The sequence below is a fragment of the Leptonychotes weddellii genome, chromosome 6 (assembly GCF_054177405.1).
Source record: "Leptonychotes weddellii isolate Sample4059 chromosome 6, ASM5417740v2, whole genome shotgun sequence".
NCBI lineage: Eukaryota > Metazoa > Chordata > Mammalia > Carnivora > Phocidae > Leptonychotes > Leptonychotes weddellii.
This window is the reverse complement of record NC_138374.1, coordinates 114,208,691-114,227,134: the sequence shown is the minus strand read 5'-3', so window position 1 is coordinate 114,227,134 and position 18,444 is coordinate 114,208,691. Positions and strand designations below refer to the sequence as shown.

General features: G+C 43.2%; 2 protein-coding genes across 7 annotated transcripts in view; both read right to left on the bottom strand.

The window, feature by feature from the left end:
• The window catches only part of PPFIA4 (PPFI scaffold protein A4), a 47,113-nt gene extending 45,337 nt beyond the window's left edge, over positions 1-1,776 (bottom strand). For 2 of the 3 annotated variants that reach the window (XM_081825007.1, XM_081825009.1), the window contains exon 1: positions 1,626-1,776. The gene's annotated coding sequence lies outside the window, so the exon portion shown is untranslated. The remainder of the gene's footprint in view (positions 1-1,625) is intronic. The other variant, XM_081825008.1, reaches the window with a different exon arrangement.
• Positions 1,777-4,399: 2,623 nt separating this feature from the next.
• TMEM183A (transmembrane protein 183A) lies at positions 4,400-17,848 on the bottom strand. Of its 4 annotated transcripts, none has more exons than XM_081825010.1 (9): positions 17,651-17,848; positions 17,364-17,453; positions 16,726-16,770; positions 16,346-16,513; positions 12,054-12,213; positions 10,900-11,080; positions 8,410-8,490; positions 6,569-6,724; positions 4,400-5,105 (listed from the first exon to the last, which is right to left on the bottom strand). In XM_081825010.1, the coding sequence occupies exons 1-9, from the start codon at positions 17,757-17,759 to the stop codon at positions 4,920-4,922; spliced, it is 1,176 nt and encodes a 391-aa protein (XP_081681136.1). In that variant the 5' UTR covers positions 17,760-17,848; the 3' UTR covers positions 4,400-4,919. The 4 variants fall into 4 exon arrangements, with proteins under 4 accessions (XP_081681136.1, XP_081681137.1, XP_081681138.1 ...); XM_081825011.1 differs by having other exon boundaries at positions 12,054-12,210; XM_081825012.1 differs by lacking the exon at positions 16,726-16,770.
• Between the last annotated feature and the right edge of the window lie 596 nt (positions 17,849-18,444).

Genomic DNA, 18,444 nt, shown 5'->3' with positions numbered 1-18,444 from the left:
CTAGACCTCATATACTCCACAGTTCTGACATCATGACATGCTCATCAGCACACACCCAGATATCCCTGGACAAGGTTTCACTTCACACCCCCTCCCCCCACACTCTCCTATCTTCCAGAGATGGCATCTCCCACTGTGCCGGGTGTCCAGGGCATTCTTGGCCCCCAATAATCATCGTGCTATTCATCATCTCATTATTTTGAGATGCTATTTATCTCAGGCAGCCTTCTCAGGCATCAGGACAAAGTCCTAGAAAATAGCCCAGGGAAATCCTTCAAACTGTTCCTTTTGCTAAGGCAGCTTCTCTTGGGGCTACCTGGCCAGTTAACAGTGGTAGGGGGTGGATGGGTTGGGATCCAGTTTAGACAGCTGTTTGAAAGCACGTGGACAGGGCTCTGCTTTTTTGTAATTTAATAGCAATGTAACAAAATGGGGGGGGGCAGGGGCCGTTAAGAGAGTGCCTACTGTGTGTATTTTTCAGCTGCTCCATGGCCCTAAATTGCCTTCAGAAGACCCAGCACACAGCATAGAGCTTGGCATATAGTAAGTGCCCAATAAATGTTTGCTGGGTATTGAACAAAGTACTAGGTATCAGTTCCAACACCTCTGGAAAGACGGAGGGAAGTCCCTGAAACCTAACTACTGGAGGGGCCCCTTAAGCTCCCACCAGGAGGGGATCTCCATGCTAAGCAGAGCCTCCTCCTTAACCACTTGCTCACCACACGGAACAGCAGAATAGCAGCCCCAACTCCCATATCTCTCTACTGGGTACTACCAGCATACCTCTCCTCAAAGGTGACATCAGCACCTAGTGGCACCTTGTCCTGGATCCGTCCTCCTTCTCAAAGAAAACCACCCACACCACATTTCCAAGTCCTCCAACCCGACCTCTCTCTTCCAACCCACCATCGAACCCTGCAGGATCTATACCGGAAAACACCCCTACTGCGCGGTCCAAAGTCAACTCCCCACTCCCACCCTCTCAGTTCAGGAATCTATTCCAGCTCTCTTTTCCGCTTGCGCCCACTCTCACCCCCACCCCCACCAGACCTCGGGTTGGCCGCTCCTTCCATCCCATCGCCCTGGCACTGCGGAGACGGGGGCATTTCTGGCACAGACTGAGACTGGCAGTTCAAGGAACAGAGAGCTAGCGATATTAAGAAGGGGTGTTAGTAGCAACGCGGGAAGGATTAAGACCCCCGATAAGCGCGAAGATCTCAGCATCTCTTGTGCCCAAATGAGCGGAGCTGGCCCAGGAGCTAAGAGGTGCTTTTTTCTCTGACTCTCCAGGATGGGAAATGGGGCGCAGTCCATCCAGCTCGCACCGGGAGACTTGCCACCTCAGCCCCCCTCCTCCGAGGCTGATGGAGCTGAGGGCGAACTCCACGCCCTCCCGCAAGCCGGGCATTGCCCCCCATTCTCACCCCCAAGGGCACAGGGCACTGCAAAGGCCGGCGAGGGGCGGCGGAGGGAGCAGTATCTATGCCAGCCGGAGACGACACATCCGGAGTAAAACGGGGCTGTTTTCCAAGGCGCGCTAGACAGAGACCCCTCCCCAAACTGGAGGGGAGCTGGAGGTGGGAAAAGAGGCATCCTTTTCCCACCTCCAGATTCTGGACGCTCACCTGCCTGCAGTCGTCGAAAGCCAGGCAGCTCAGCCCCGAAGCGGAAGGGAGCCGCCCCCGACCCGGGGAGCCCGACACGTCCTAGGGAGCCGAGCGGGCGCCGAGGTAGCTGCAGCCTCCGCCAGCGCCGAAGCGCCCCGCCTCAAAGCCCCGCCCCTGCCTCCCCGGCCTCCCCGGCAGGCCTCTGGCCCCACCCCCAAGGGCGGGGCCTGGCCGGCTCCCTCCAGGCCACGCCCCCGCCCCGGCACATGACAAGAGGCACTTTGCTACTGCGCGCCATCTTGGCTTGGCCTGGAGAGTCCCTGAGGTGGCAGAGAACCATTTTACCCAAGAGGACTAAAGTGTCGGGGCTCAGCGGCGCCCTCTCTCCTTCCCAGTGAGGCGCAGCACACATCCTGTCCATTTGACCTCCACCCTTGTTCCTCATCTAACCACCTGTCCCTAAATTGGCCTCAGTCCTGGCCTTGTAATCGTTGCCAATGGTCTGTCACCTTTCACACCTGCCCTCTTGTGCCCATTTATTACTTTTCTTTTGGTCGCATCTATTTCTTAAGTGGAGAATCTTGAAATCCAGATACATTTCGTAGTGTGCGCTTGAGTGAATTGCTCGCCTGAATTCAGGACCTTAGCTGTGCTAACACTGTTACTAGAATATGAAATGTTTGTTACATATACATAGTATGAAGACAGTCTCAATGCCAAATTCCTGACGGACAAATTTTAGTTAAACCTCTCCATTTTCCTGAATTGCTCCTTACCCTGTCCCATGTGGCTATTAATTGCATCTTTCCCATCTGGTTTGTGAAGTGTCATCACAGTGCCCACTCAATCCCTTACAATACCCAGTAAAAGAATTTTTATATACACGCAATGTGTACATATTTATAAATATACATACAACATGTTCTGTATCTTCTGCAACAAACGCTGTATGTAGTTGAAATCAGTGGAACATACTTTTCATTTATTTTTTTTTCTTCTTCCCAGTATATTCACCAATTGGCTTCGTTTCCTTGTATCTTCAGCAAAAGGCAGAAAAATCTGAGTAATTCTGATTTATTATGAGGGTGAGAAATGAAGCTAAATTTGTCTTATTTTGTTTGTCTGACTCTGAGAGCAAAATCAAGAGATGTATTTTTAAAAGTGAAAATTACAAAGCAGTTTTTACAAAAGTAGTCCAGAAAGTTCCAACTCTTCTCCAGGTGGTTTGGGGTTCTTCAAGAGGAAATCTGAGACACTTCGCTTATCCTTTCACTAAAACGAATCATCCTAGAAAAGGCAACTCAGTCAATGCAGAGGGAAGGCTGAAGCCATAACACACTTTACCAAGTGTCTGTCAATATCAAGCTAAGAGAACAGCTGAGACAATACCTAATATTGTACCTATTATCATCATAAAGTTTAATATGAAAACTTAGAAGTTGAGTCAGAACACAATTATTAAACCAATTAATTTCACTCCCCTTTTAAAGGTACCTCCCAAATGGGGGAGGACTTCGATCCACCAGAATAATTCCCTTCTACTTCATGGCATCTTCAGTCCAGGGAACCAGAACTCTGTGCTTCTCTCCTTCTGCCTCAAAGAAGCAACTTTTGCTTGTGAAAGGTACTTATTGTCCAGGGTGCTTATTGTCTTTGGGTTCTTTTGTTTCTTACCATTTACATGTCCAAATATTGATTTTCACTGACCAAGGCTCACTTTCCGTGTGAACAGCTTTGAGTACCACCCTCAGTGCGGGGTAACGAGCAGCAGTATTAAGCAGCTGCTTCCTAAGAATATTCTTTAAATAGCAGGGGTTAGGGAGGATGATTAAGGAAAAAAAAACCACACACTAATTTAACAGCTTGGTTTGTGATAATAACTGCCCCCACAAGATTTTCATGTTTTAAGAATATATTAATGCCCATCTCATGGCAACATCCAGCTAATATCCAGCTCACTGGCTAACTTGGAGGGCTGAGAAGGGAGGACAAGTAGCAAGGTTACCTTGTTAGCAAACACAATAAAACCAAAATCCCACCCGTGATCCTCTTCTCAGAGTCCACCAGCTACAGCAAGTCCTCTGACTAACAGGACATTAGCATTTCTGCAGGGATGAAAGGCCAGGCTCCTGTAGGCACACAGGATGATTGGCAGCACAGGGCCAGGCAGAGCAGAAGAAGGTCACTAAGTGCTTATAGTTCAGGAGGCTAGTTTCAATATGGGATGCGTTTTTTTTTTAAATGACCTTCAGCATATCGCCTTTCTAACAACTCAATGAAAATATCATTATCCTTCTTATCCTTCCTGCCTTTCTTGGTTAGCTTTACAATTTACTTAGAAACACAGATTTCAAAGACTCTTTCATCAATCTTATATACCCTTTAGGCTGATTAGGGATAAGGTAATATCACGATCAAATTTTTACTCACCCTTTTACTTTCTTATCTATGTACACTCTGTCTACTCCCTTTTGCCACCATCTACCACAGGGAATGAAACTGAACTTTTTTAACTGTGATACAGCAAAAAGACCTGGCCATATGGCCTTGGGTAAGTCACTGATGCAGTTTTCTCAACTACAGAATGGAAACAGTATCACCCACCTTGCAGGATCATGAGAATTAGAGATATTACGTAAAGTTCCTAGTACAGTACCAAGGGCACAAAGTCATCACCACCACTATTAAACCTCATGCAAAAAAAAAAATACCTAAAATCCAAAATCGGCAAAAGAATATTTACGCAATAAATATCCAAAAAGTATTTTTAAAGAAAGATACACAAGTCAATCTTGTAAGATTCTGAAAACCCTGTCACCTGCTTTATTTATGGAGAAGGGTAAAGGGAGAAGAGAAAATATTCACTTGAATTTGAGGGGCAGCTTAACGGGAAGCAATAGTAGCAACAATTTCAGGCCTCGAAGGCTCCTCTCTGATCACAAGGGAATGCTGAAACTTCCTTGTTTGGAGATGGATGAGTTTAATTTTTCCCTAGAGCAAGATCATCCATTTTTGCTGGGATAAAAGAATAAAGAACAACAAACTCAATAGCACCAAATCGGGTTTAACACAGAAAATAGGGCCAGGTTTCTCCTTTCAAATGCAAATTTTTACATTAAAATATGTTTATAAATCATAGTTGTTTTTCCTCTTGATTCAATCCTTCTCCTTCCCCTAACAGGAGCCCTGGGAACCGGAAGAGCATGTGCATTACTAACCAGATATACAATCCAGACACCCCTTCCAAACTGGAATCTGATTACTAATGGACTGGCCTAGCTCAGGGCTGCCCTCAGGGACAGGAAGCAGTAACTAGGCTCTCAGGGAGAACGGATACTGAGGATGCCACCAGTCAAAGAGTCGAACGCTGTGCACTGGGTCCAGGATGACTTGCACACCCTGTTCACTGCGCAGTTTCCGACCACCATGGACAGGAGAATCTTGGAACACCAGTCTCACACGATGATGCCGCATATCCGTGCTCACATTGATAGTAAACTAGGAGGGAAAAGCAAATTCAGTACCCAAATGAAACAACCTTGTTTTCCCACGGCTCATTCTGAAATAAGACAGTCTAGACAAAATTTACACTGGCTAGGCCACAAAATGAAATTCTTCATATTTAAACCATGCTAAAGAAAGCCTCTCAAATGGCTGAATAAATTAGGATACATACACACAGACTAGCACTGAAGCCAATTTTTTAAAAACTGGGTTAGAACTATACAAAATGACTTGAAGGGGTTCTGATGAGATATTGTTAAGCGAGTCAAACAAGATGCATGAAACATACGTTTGATCACATTTTTGGTAAAATAAACCACAAATTCTCTAAATCTGTTTATGTATATGCTGGTCTGAACAGAATTATATGAATATGAAGTCTATGGAATATATTACTAGGTCACTAATGTGACTTAACCTAGAGGGAGGGGAGAGGTGCCTAACAACCAAAACAGCATATATGGTATAATCTCAATTAAACAAAATTATTTAAGAGAGTGGGTGTATACAAGTACATAATAACAGATACATTAAAGAACAGTTCCCTAAAGGGCCATAGTTAGAGGCCAGTAAGAGTCTAGGTCACCTTTACTTTTTTCATGTATTTATGTATTATTTTAATTCTTTCCATGAAGTATGCATTATTTATTTTACCATTAAAAAAAGAATAAAGCTGGGCGCCTGGGTGGCTCAGTCAGTTAAGGATCTGCCTTCAGCTCAGGTCATGATCCTGGAGTCCCAGAACTGAGCCCTGCATGGGGCTCCCTGCTCAGTGGGGACTCTGCTTCTCCCTCTCCCTCTGCACCCCCCACCCCAGCTCTTGTTTTCTCTCTCTCACTCACTCACTCTCTCAAATGAATGAATGAATGAATAAATATATAAATAAGAACAAAGCTATTTTCAGTGCAGAGGGGGGAACCCCATGTATCTCTGAACATAAGCCTAAAGGACAGAGAAGATAAACTGCATATACTCTCAAGTTATCAATCCAGTTAAAAATTTTAAAAACCTGGAAAATATGCCAGAGACATATTTGTTATTTACTAATCTAATTCTTAGCTAAGGCTTGAATAGTCATCATCATATAATGGACAGAGCTGGTCACCCTACATTTTAGTATTTCATTTACAACACCACAAGCAAGCCTCAAGGTCCTGAAATACAGTGCTCATATATAAGCCTCATTATTATCCCTGAAAGGATACTGTTTCTCAAATATTAATGATCACTACAAAGAAGATGCAAAAACATTCCCTTTACTATAAGAAGGAAACAGAGATAAAATATCCAGACATAATTAACTCCATTCCTAATATACAAGTCTGCTTTCAAACTTTTTAAAAAAATTATACTTCAAAGATTTCTTCCTCAATGGTTAAATTTACAAATTTCTTTCAAAACCTAGGTATAATGAGAGTCTACGAAAGAACTAAGGATGGCATTCTGTTTCCACTTACCAGGGTAAATATCATTCCCATGACAATTGGAATAAAGATGAAATTGAGGGTGGTGACCTGCAGTAGGCAGCAGTCCTGGTCTGGGTTGGTATGAACATCTTCATACTGAATGGGAGGCTGCAACCCTCCCACACACTTGCTCTTTAATCTAGGGGACTAAAGAGAACTGAAAATTACTCGAACAGCTTAGAGGAAATGTTGATGGCTCTAAGACTCCACCAGTGAAAATCCTGTTTCTCTTTATATACATATTGGTTTCTATACAGATCAAGGAAAACCTGCCCTTTGAAAGAAGAGGAAACACATCTGGATAAGCAATGTGGTAGTCGGTATATGCTTCATTCAGATGGTATTTCCTGCCATCTGGCAAGAAATGGAAACTTATAGTTCTATCAGAGGCTCCCCAATGTTTGAAAGATCGCAAATTCCTCGTGACTCGTCGGACTCCAAAGAACATCTGCTGCACAAAAGGGATAGAAGCAGAAGTGGCCATCTAATTCTAGGCACCATAAATAAAAGAACCACAAGTCTCAGAACTAAAGAATCTGGGCATTCACCTTCCTGCAGTTAATTCCGCTCTCAGCCTGAACACTGCTGAGACTGCCCTGCAGCCCCTTCCCAGAAAGGTCCTACGGTGGATTTACCACCACCATCTAATGGATATCACAGTTGAAGACATCTTATTAAAATCAAATGACTAGAAACCAAAATTCTTCCCTAAAGCCATGTTTATGAAAAATCAATGGAGGGTGGGAGGATGGGTTAGCCTGGTGATGGGTATTAAAGAGGGCACGTTCTGCATGGAGCACTGGGTGTTATGCACAAACAATGAATCATGGAACAATACATCTAAAACTAATGATGTAATGTATGGTGATTAACATAACAATAAAAAATTTTAAAAAATCAATGGAAAAATATGATTCACTTTAATTACAAACTTATCTGTAACTCATTAAGTGAGGGATAACTAATCTTATTTGTAATGTGTCTCTTCAGTGAGATACTAAATAGGGGAGACAGAAGGAAGAAATGAGCTGCTGAGGATAAGAAGTAAAGGCAAGCAAAGTAGATCCTCTCTGTGGCCAAGATCTCAGGTACAGTCCAAGCAAAAGGCAGAAACGGAGTAGGATACTATCTATTCTTCTTATAAATAGCCTCCTGGCGGTGGTCCCTTTCCTCATGACTTCCCCGAACTGCCTCAGGTATAAAACCATATAAATTATTGTTGTCTGCAAATACATTTGCTTTGAAAAACAAAAAAATTATAGGCAAATAACCTCAGTACATTGTTAAAACAAGTTTTCCCCTTTTTCCCATCTTTAGAAAGTCTTCAACTATACAGAAAGTTAATAAAATAGTGCAATAAACTCCTGTATACCCTCTACCGTTAGACATTTCACCGTATTTGCTTCCTCTCCTCCCACCTCTCATTTTATGTAGAAGATGGTAAAGGGGGCAAAGCCATCTGAAAGGAGCACTGACGCTCCACCCCTATTCAGCATGAATAAAGACACTTACATATAACCACAGTATCATTATCACACCTGAGAAACTAACAATAATTTCATGTCATCTAACATTTACAGCATACTCACATCTCTTGAATTGTCCCAAGTGTCTTTTACAGCCCTTTGTTCCCCACTCCAGTACCCACTCATTCAGCTAGTATACTGTTGTGTCTCTTTCGTACAGAATAGTTCCTTCTACCTTTTCTTTTCATGGCGTTATCGCAAATTTTGATGTGTACTATTTGATTTCAATAAGACAATTTTATGCCTAGTGAAATTTATTAGAACAACATACTACCTGAAAAACAAAGAGAAGATATGACTACATACCTGTTTTTTGAACTTAAAGTTGAATTCCCACATTGGTTCCTGTCTGTTCCCAACAATCTTTCTGCACCAGAAAAGTAAGCACTGTAAAAAAATAAAAATAAAATAAACCAAAAATAAATAAATGACAGAAAAGGAAAAAATCAAAGTAAGGTAACAAAAAATAATCAGCAAAAACCTGTCTGACAGCTCCAAGGCCAGCCACAGTCCCAATGCTGAGATTTTACTTTGGCACAGATAGAGACCCCCCCCAGTTTGACACTGGTGCAACATGGAAAGAGACAATCCCAGGGCTATTCAGTAAAGAGAAGAGGGACTGAAATAAGTCAACCTCAGATGCTGTTGAGGGAAACCCCCACTGTTCTCATCTTTAAAGACAGAAACATGGTCTCTAGAGACTGGGACATTCTCTGAGTCAGCGAGCCACTCCTCTATATGAAAATATAAGGGCAGCCAGTAGCCACCAGGCAAGATGATAACAAAGCCATAAGGCAGGCAGAGATGGCCATCCCTGGAACAGGAGCAAGCCACTCAGGACCTTCTGGGAGCAGAGAGCCCGTGTGAAAACGACAGAGCTGGGCTGAATTATCTAGAGTAAGCCCCTCCATGAAAGTCAGGCTACAGCTAGGGTTAACACAAGAAGTTAAGTACCTCCCAGGGGATAAGGGGTGGGTCGTCCGCCGTGCCAGCTGTCCTGCCCTTCAGACATGCCCTGTACGTCCCGCTGTTCCATCAAAAATAATGGGCTTGGCTTTAAGGGGCAAATACTTCTGCTGCCATCACAGCGGCTCCAGTGTCCCATACAAGCTATGCGATTGAAAAGAGAGAGAGGGAGAATCAAATACGAAAAGCTGGAGTCCAGGAACCTGGGACAACTTCCTTAGGCATGCTGCCAACTCCCTGAATGCCATGCGATTGTGGTTATACAAGTGGCAAGGCCATGCATGGGACACCTGTCACTGCAGGTCCCATATCCTCTCCAGAGATCTCTAACAACAAGGCACAAAAGCAGCAGCCAGGTGGCCTGGACTTACTGTCTGGATTAAGAACTTAGTTATCACCACCTTGGTTTTTATAATCCACTTTTAAAAAATTAATATGCAGTGACTAGAACACGAAGACACGGGCATTTTCGATTTAGGCAGTAGCACTTGCACTGTGCACTGGAGCCGCTAGGATGTGTCGAGCATGAGGAGTCTGCCTAATGCTGCTCTACTCCCAGCAACTGATTCATACCCAGCATGGTTAGCTCTGGGATGATCCCCACCTCATCAGAGCTGGTCTGATACTATCAAATGTTTCTGGGGAGGGAAACTGCAAATGTGAGATGATACACTGTCCACTCATATTACTAGCAGAAGCAGCTGCTAGGTGAAATGCTACTCACCACACATTCTACTCCTGCCCTAAAGCCACCAGCTAGTGTGGTATTGAATTGAGCTCAGGCCATGGCCCTGACCATCTCAGTTTGCGACCCTCAAAGGAACCCTGATAATCTTGAAACCAACAGTACCCTTTCAGTCAATATGTATCAGGTGGAATATTATCACACGGGAGCTAAACTAGGGGAGAAGAATCATTACAGAACATCCAAAAAACAAAATAGAAGAGAATAGAAAGTGCTACAGGACACCAGATTTGGGGTAGGAACAGAGTAATAAAAATTACCAACTCAAAAGATACAAAATTCAGACAATGGCATTAGTTGAAGGAGAAATAGGCTGAGACATCAACTTGCCTAAGTAATCATATCTGTTGTACTGGTATAGCTTGGCAAAGGTGGGTTCACTGGATACTTCATTATGGAGAAAAGGAGAGAAAGGATCAAAGGCTAACAGACCTATTTACAAATCAGAAGAATGCCAAATACTTGAATACAATGTATGAATATAAGCTACAGGGGAAATCCCAAGATATAAGAAATAGCCTAGGATACAGGAAGAATTTTAGAGAGCTAAAGTCTGTGAGTTATAGTCTCTGAAACAACCTAGCCCAGAGCTTGGCAATAGTTGGCCCTTGGCGTATGTTAAAGTCTATACCAAAATCTTTTAAAGAGGTCAACAAGAAAGAAGAATCCCAGATATCAAGGTCACGTTAGGAAAAGAAAATTACTAAGGTGTTCATGTTATATCTTTGCATCATGATTTACAGCACCCTGGAAGATTTACAGTTTACATCTACCATCTGAGTTGTGCTCTTCCTAACCCAAACCATCAAAATCATCTAAAGTGGTCCAATGTACAATGCATGAGAATAAATTAAAGAGAATAAAGAATATGCTAAAAGCACAAGAAAGCTTTAAGGTAAAGAGAAGAGAAGCCAGCCCAACAGAGCAGGAATGTCTTAGAGAAGTGAAACCCTGAAAGTTTGCATTAGCCCCCTGGCAGCCTGGGACCAACAGCCCTAGCCCTCCCCATCAAGGAATCCGGAGACAAGCCATAATAACAGGCCCACCATACCATTAGTTAGGCCCCAACAATAATTCTCACTTACTTTGGAATTCTTTAATGTGCTGGGAGTGCTTTCTGGAATGGCTGGATTCTTGGAGATTCGAGCAGCAAAGGGCTCATACATATGGTATAGAGATCGGATCACACACGCCCGCAGACAGCGCAGCTTCTCCATTGACTCTGGTCGCAGGCGCAAAGGCAGAGAGGCACCCAGCGTGTAGTGCCTGAAACACGACACATTACTCCTACCAATATGTGACCTGTCTCTCCTGCTCTAGCTCAGTCTCCTAGGACCCCTGGTCTCTGTGTCCATTTAACTATACTGTTCTACTGGCCAGTAGTTAGCTTGTCCCCAGTGTTCTCTCACTCACACAGACACACAAACACACACACACACACACACACACACACACACATCACACCTCCTTCATTTCTCAGCTACTTTTGCTTCTTTGCTATGCAAAACCCAATTCACATATACCTTATAATCCTGCCCTCCAACCATGTTAAAATTTTAAATCCTATTTTACTCCAAAAAACGGCAAGTCTCGGACTTGACACCAGTAGAATATACTTCAGTTGCTCAAAAGGAATGTGTACTGAAGAACCACCAGCTTCTCCCACCACGGGTCTCAGCAAGTTCTCTACACCCTTCCACTTCAACATCCCTTCCCACAACATCCTGACAGTTTATAATCTTCATTACACTTCTGCACCTGGTATCAAAAGCTGTCTTATTAATCCTATCATTCACTCTTTCCTCACCACTACAACTAAACACAGGGCAGCATGAGTACAAAAACTCTATGATACTTCATGGTAACTACCCAACTAAGAAACAACCAATCCAGTTAGAAAGATAAATAGATAGGCATCTACAGCTTTCGAAAATTCTAGCTAAGATAAACTTCTGAAGACAAGTCAAACACAGTTCTTTTTAAGACCTGAAGCAAGACTTTTTGCTGAAAGTGGATACTGGATGGGGGGAGGGGGCAACCAAAGGGAAGACAATTACCTGGACAAATTAATAATACCAAACTTAAATTAGAGAGGGGCTCAAGGAGTCCAAAGCTAGGCTCATGCCCAGGCATGGAGTAGAGAAAATGAAAAGAGGTCACCATCCAGGGAGTAGCTCCAAATCACAAACAGCAATGAAATCAGCTACACAGATAACAGAACGAGTCTCTGTGGTCGCACCTTCGGTACAACCTGGTCCAAAAGGCAGCAGTGCAAGTGACAGTCCAGGCATTCTTACAAATCAGAGAAAAATTCACAATGTCCTCAGGACGGATATAGGAGGCCAGCAATAGCCAAATATCCATGGGATACTCTTCTCCTCCAGCCCCGTCCAGGTCTTCTGAAACAGGAAAAAAAAAGAACTATAAGCTTTGAACTTCGATTATGGACATATCTAAAGATCCCCAGTCATTTCAATTCTCCCAGGGCTTGCACAGTTAAGAAAATAGTTTTAAATAGGTCCAATGAAGCCTCTCAGACTCATCATTTCCTGCTTCTTCTAGCTGCTGGAAACTTTCGTTTCCTGTTGCCCAAGTGACTGGGTCTCATTCTTAAGGCCTTTCTTTAACAACTATTCACATACTATTTTGAAGTTTTCAAAGTTTATCAAAGTTTTGCACACTTTACTATCATTCCATTCTAATAATTCTTCAACACAAATAAGGAAAATATTACTGTGCCCATTTTACTAGTAAGAAGTCATAACCTTGCCACTAGTTAAGGTAAACAGACCCAGGTTTCTACTCTAAATTCCAGCTTTGCACTAAAAACTCTGCCCCTGATTTCCCTCATGGTCCCCTTCCACCAAACACTGTCTTCAGTTCAGTCATTTAAAACAACAACTGATTTTAAGATGGTATGAGGAAACCTCAAAGTGCAAGCTCAATAAAACACCCAGTAAGTTATGGTATATTTTCATTACTCAGTAAATGCCTGTAGACGTTTCTTTCCTTCTAGTTCCTCATTTCATTGCCAGTTTGACCTATGATCCCACCCATAGGCGTTCAGTACTCAGATGCCCTGTGACAATGTATCCCCACCTCCTTCTCCTTCAGACTTTGTTAGGATTCATTCTCTTGACCCTGAGGTCCACTCGGTGTCTCAGGTCCAAGTAAAAACTCACACTCCATAAAGACACTTGCATCTGGGCAAACCCTACTTCTAACCTATAATTCAGACCTACTCACAGAACTATCCAAAAACCAGCTTTCTTCTTTCTGTTTCCTGGGCAAAAAGATCCTACACTACAGCTCCCCAAAGCTGCCTCTACTTTTCAAGCTAACTGCAGCAGTATGACTCAGACAGGTTATTGCATTAGGTTCTTCATAACAGAGACCAGTACCTCTAAAATGACATCCTCTTTTCTGGTTCCTAATCTTCCCTGTAATCTCCAGTGACCACTGAAGGCTTAGTCCTAACATGTTTGAGCCCCATCTTCTCCCACATTAAGTCTCTCTCTGAAGGAGAAGGTAAATGACTATCAGAATTTCTCCCGAGACCCATCAGGACCTTTACAAAGCACAGTGCTATTAAAAAATGTTCTGTCTTCAGGGACAAACCGCAGTAATTACTGATGAGGAATAACTGTCAGTATTTTAAACAACATTATTAAGAAATTTCAAAACATAGGAAATGGAATCAGTAAAAGAAAGCTCCACAGAGATAAGCCATGAAGGAGACAAAGAACTTTGATAGGTACAGATTAAGAGCAAAAGTATTCCAATTGAAATAAATAGCTAACAGGAAGCCCAGATACTTAGAAAAACAAAATACATGTGATGGCAATAAAGAGAAAAGTTTAACAGGATTTTGATGCTATCAAGAAATTACTGTAAACTTTTTTAGACATGATTAATTTTTTTTTATTAAAGAGTATTTGTCTTTTGGAGGGAACTACCAAAACATTTAGAGATAATAATAGGATATTGGGAATTACTTCAGAATAATGCACAGTCTGTGTGTTGGGGTGGGGGAACAGTGGCTGAAACAAAAATGGCCATGAGTCAGTGTTAATGCTGGGTTAAGAGCTAGGTGGGATTCCTTATACTATTCTCTCTTCTTCTATATTCGTTTCATTAAAAAGAAGCTAAAGAAAGAAGGGGAAAAAAAGACCAGTCTGACTAGAACAAAGGAACCTAATGGGAGTAAAGCAGAGCAAACAACTAAAAGATGAATTATAGTTACAAGTCTGTAAGCCACAAATCATATATCTGGTAAGTGACTAGTATCCTGAATATACAAGGAATTCCCACAACTCAGTAATAAAAAGATACCCCAAATTTAAAATGGGCAAAGGAGGGCGCCTAGGTGGCTCAGTCGGTTAAACATCTGCCTTCAGCTGAGGTCATGATCTTGGAGTCCTGGGATCAAGTCCCATGTTGGGCTCCCTGCTCAGCGAGGAGTCTGCTTCTCCTTCCTCCCAGCTGGGAGACCCCAGCTTGTGCTCTCTCTGTTGCACCCACTCTCTTTCTAATAAATAAAATCTTAAAAAAAAAAAATGGGCAAAGGATTTGAATAGACATTTCTTCTTCTCTGAAGAATACATACAGATGGGCAATAAGCACACACGAAAAGATGCTCAACATCATTAGCCATCAAAGAAATGCAAATCAAAACCATGAGATACCACTTGACAGCCACTAAGATGGCTATGATTTAAAAAGTCAGACAATGCAAGTGTTGGCGAGAATGTAGAGAAACTGGAACTCTTTGCACACTGCTGGTGGAATGTAGAATGGAAACCTCAAAGAACACACCGGCGGGGCGCCTGGGTGACTCAGTCAGTTCGTCAAGTGTCTGCCTTCAGCTCAGGTCATGATCCCAGCATCCTGGGACTGAGACCTGTGTTGGGCTCCCTGCTCAGCAGGAAGTCTGCTTCTCCCTTTCCCTCTGCCCCTCCCGCTGGCTTGTGCTCTCTCATGCTCTCTCTCTCAAATAAATAAAATCTTTAAAACACAACACACACACACACTGACAATTATTCAAGAAGTTAAACTAGAGTTATTATGTGATTCAGCAATTTCACTCCTACCCAACAAAAATGAAAATGTATGTCCATGTAAAAACTTGTCCAAGGGTGTTCATAGCAGCATTATTCAAAATAGCCAACTGAAAAAACACTGAAGGACTGACCTATCCTACAAAATGAATGAACTTGAAAACATGCTAAGTGAGAAAAGCTAGACACAAAAGGTCACATATTATGTGATTCCATTTATATGAAATGTCCAGAACAGGCAAATCTATAAAGACAGAAAGTAAATTAGTGGTCAGGGGGGTGGGCCGGGGGAGTGGGAGGGTTGGGAGAGAATGAGAAATAATGCTAACAGGTCTGGAGTAATAGAAATGTTCTAAACTTAAAGCACGTTGATAGCTGCACAACCATGTGAACATACTAAAACCACTGAATTGAACACTTTAAAAAAGTGAATTTTATGTCAATAAGGATGTTTTAAAAGTCTGCAAGCTGTTCTACGGAGTGTGCCCAAGAACAAAACAGAGCAAGATAAATCTCTAATAGCATGGTGATGATGAGCAGGGATTTCAAGAAAGAAATTAAAAAACAAAGAAGTATGAGGAATGTCAATATTAATTTTGGCCTTCTGGAAAACAATGGTATCACTGACAATAATTGGCATAATTGCAAAGCGATGGCAGTTCATTAATTACCAATTATTTCAATGTATTTCAGTAAATACAAATATTTGTTATCTGACTCTCAAGTACAGGTAAAAGTTCTGGTAGATCTGAAACCAAAAATACATATATCACTTATTACATTAGCTTCCCCTAACTCTAACTGATCACTGGAACCACTTTAGCTTTAATAGCTATTCTGGGTACTACCCCAAGAAAGTCTGATTCATTAAGTCTAGAGCAAACCACTGCATGAAGGTTTGGCATATTATATACTATTAGCTTATTTTTCTTTGTTTCACTTGTGTGAGTTTTATTGCCATTAGGTATAAAATCACATACTTTTCTATTTCCCACAGTATCTATTAGACATAAAGCAGACATTAATAACTGCAGAGCACTTAAAAGTCCGTAGTAGTATCTAGCTTCAGCTGAAAGGAAATCGGTTATATACAATCCACATACTTGGGAAAACATTTTTTTGTCACATCTTTGATTCCTTACCTGTTCAGAAATCCAGAAATGCAAAGGCTTTTTGTTTTCATGTTACCATATGGGTTTTCACCTAATAATGACATGTTCTCAAGGAATGGCTACTATAGTTGAGCTTACAGCTCCAGAAATCTACTGGACTATCTTACCGATCTGACTCTTACCTATCTCCTTTCTTCTCATTTTTAGACAAAACAGAAAGCCCTGGTATATTAAACCTGTCACACTACTAAGATCCAAACCCTGGTTCTCCACTGGTATCACCTCTTATGCTACTGAGAAAGTGAACAGCTTCAAGTTATCACCACAGACAGGACTAATCCAAAAGCAAACAAGCCCTATACCTTTATGCCTCTTGCTTTTCTTTTTTCTGGAGACGGTTCTCTCACGGATGCTCTCCTCCTGGGCATCCATCTCATCACTGCTGTCAATGATGTCACAGGGCTCACCAACCCCAGAAAGAGCTTCCACTGCAGGAACCTGGGAGGCTTCCAAGCCACAAAGAGATTTTACTAGAAGAAAATAAGGGGAGAATGAGATGGCAGAGTCCCATCCAGAAATACAAATGACTTAGACAGGATATCAGCATCCATGAGGATAAGGAAAACAAGGGGGGGAAAAAAGCAATAGTGTGAGAGAGTCTGCTGAAGAAAGGTGAGAACTAAGAAGAAAGAAATTTTAGCATTTTAAATACTAAAAACTGGAAAGCAATAGGCAAACTGACCCCAAAGTTGCAGAGACTGACTCCTTAAAAGTGTCAACTTCAGACCTGAAGAAAAAGGGAGCACATTATTCTCCCACTATAAACCCTGCAGGATAAAAACAAAAAGTAAATGCTATTCTCATTTGTATAAATTCTGAGGAGCAATGTTTGAGAGAAAATGAAGCCAATTTGACCCTGTTCCTATGTTGGAGACAGTAGGTGTCATAAAAACACAAGTCTCAGGTACCTGTGAGTAAAAAGCTTGAAAGTAAGAGAAACATGAGAAAAGGAAAAGCATACCTCAGGATTATTACACAAAGAAACAAACTGCACAGTCAGTGGGGAATATATGTGAACCACAGGAAAAAGATGACTAACCGAGAAGAAAGCAGTGGAAACTACAGAAGAGTACGCAAAGATTTTTTTTTTTTTTTTTTTTTTGATGCAAAGAAAGAAAATATTTCTGCTACAAAAAGCGCTACTGCTCTTGGCTAATCCTCCCTTCCCCCTCCTCCGAATACATGAGGGGCCACTGAAGACAGCAAACACGTTTATGGGAAGATGCCCAAAGGCTTTTGCAAGAAAAACACTGAGGCGGGGTTCCAGGAAAATAAAACACCTAGTTCCGCCTTCCCGGCCTGAGTCTTTCGGCAGCCTACCTTCCTGCTGCACAGCATTGGCGACGGCTTTCTTGACCCGTCCAGACCTCACGACCGCCGGATCCGAGTTGGCATAATCCGCCACGGTCACTGAAATACAGCAACAACCCTCACAGGAGGAAGCCTTCTCTCCGTCAGCGTCCTCTCCGCCAAGACCTCCTGCTCACTGCAGGTCTCCGGCCCCAGCGCCCTCCCATTACAAGCAAGCGAGCGCTCGCCTCGGCGCTGTCCAGCCCCCTCCCTGCCGCCAGCACCCAGTCTTTCAACGCCCCCGCCCCCTCGCCCACCTCGTCCAGAGCAGGCGTCGTGGGCCCGGAACTTGAGTCGCTTCCCTCTCTTGGGCATGGCGACCGCGTCGGGGCGAGGCCGGCCTAGCAGGCCGGGCCCCCGGGCCATGTCTTGGGCCGGAGAGCCGGCTCCGGGAGCCGCGCGCCAGCTCCGCCCGGCTCAGCGGCCATCCCGCACCGGAGCCCGCAGCTCTCGCGAGCACTGCCCCGCGTTGCGTTAGCAGCCCACGCCCCATTCGTAAGCCAATCACCGCCTGGTCTGCGGAGTACGTCATCATCCAGCGCCTACAGAGCACCTGCAGCGGAGTTCGGTAGGGGTCGGCCTGTGTCTGGATTGCTGTTGTTCTGGGTAGTGTGGAATTTCGCCGCACCTCTTGTGAGGTGATTGGTGTCTCAGACCTGGAACCCATGCCCGCGTTGACTAGAACTGAGTTTACACCCTGGTCTCCACGATTTTTCAGCTACCGCCTCTGTCCACACTCCAGGTTCACTTCAGCACCCAAATGTCCGTACGTTGCCGCCTTCGTGCTTGCTATTCCAACATGAGTCTGTAAGAGTCTTCACTCTAATCCTTATACAAAAGCTATAAAGTTCTGAATTCTCAAAATGGAGGGAGGGGTTCTCAAAAGTTTTTCGATGTACCATCATCCTCCAAACAAAACACTAGAAGGATCGATGAGGAAAGAAAATGGTCATTCCTTTGTATTGAGAAAGAAAAAAGTCACTGAGCGTAGATTACAGAACTGTGAGGGAGCAGGACCCTGGACTGGTGGCGCCAGGACGAATAAGAAGCT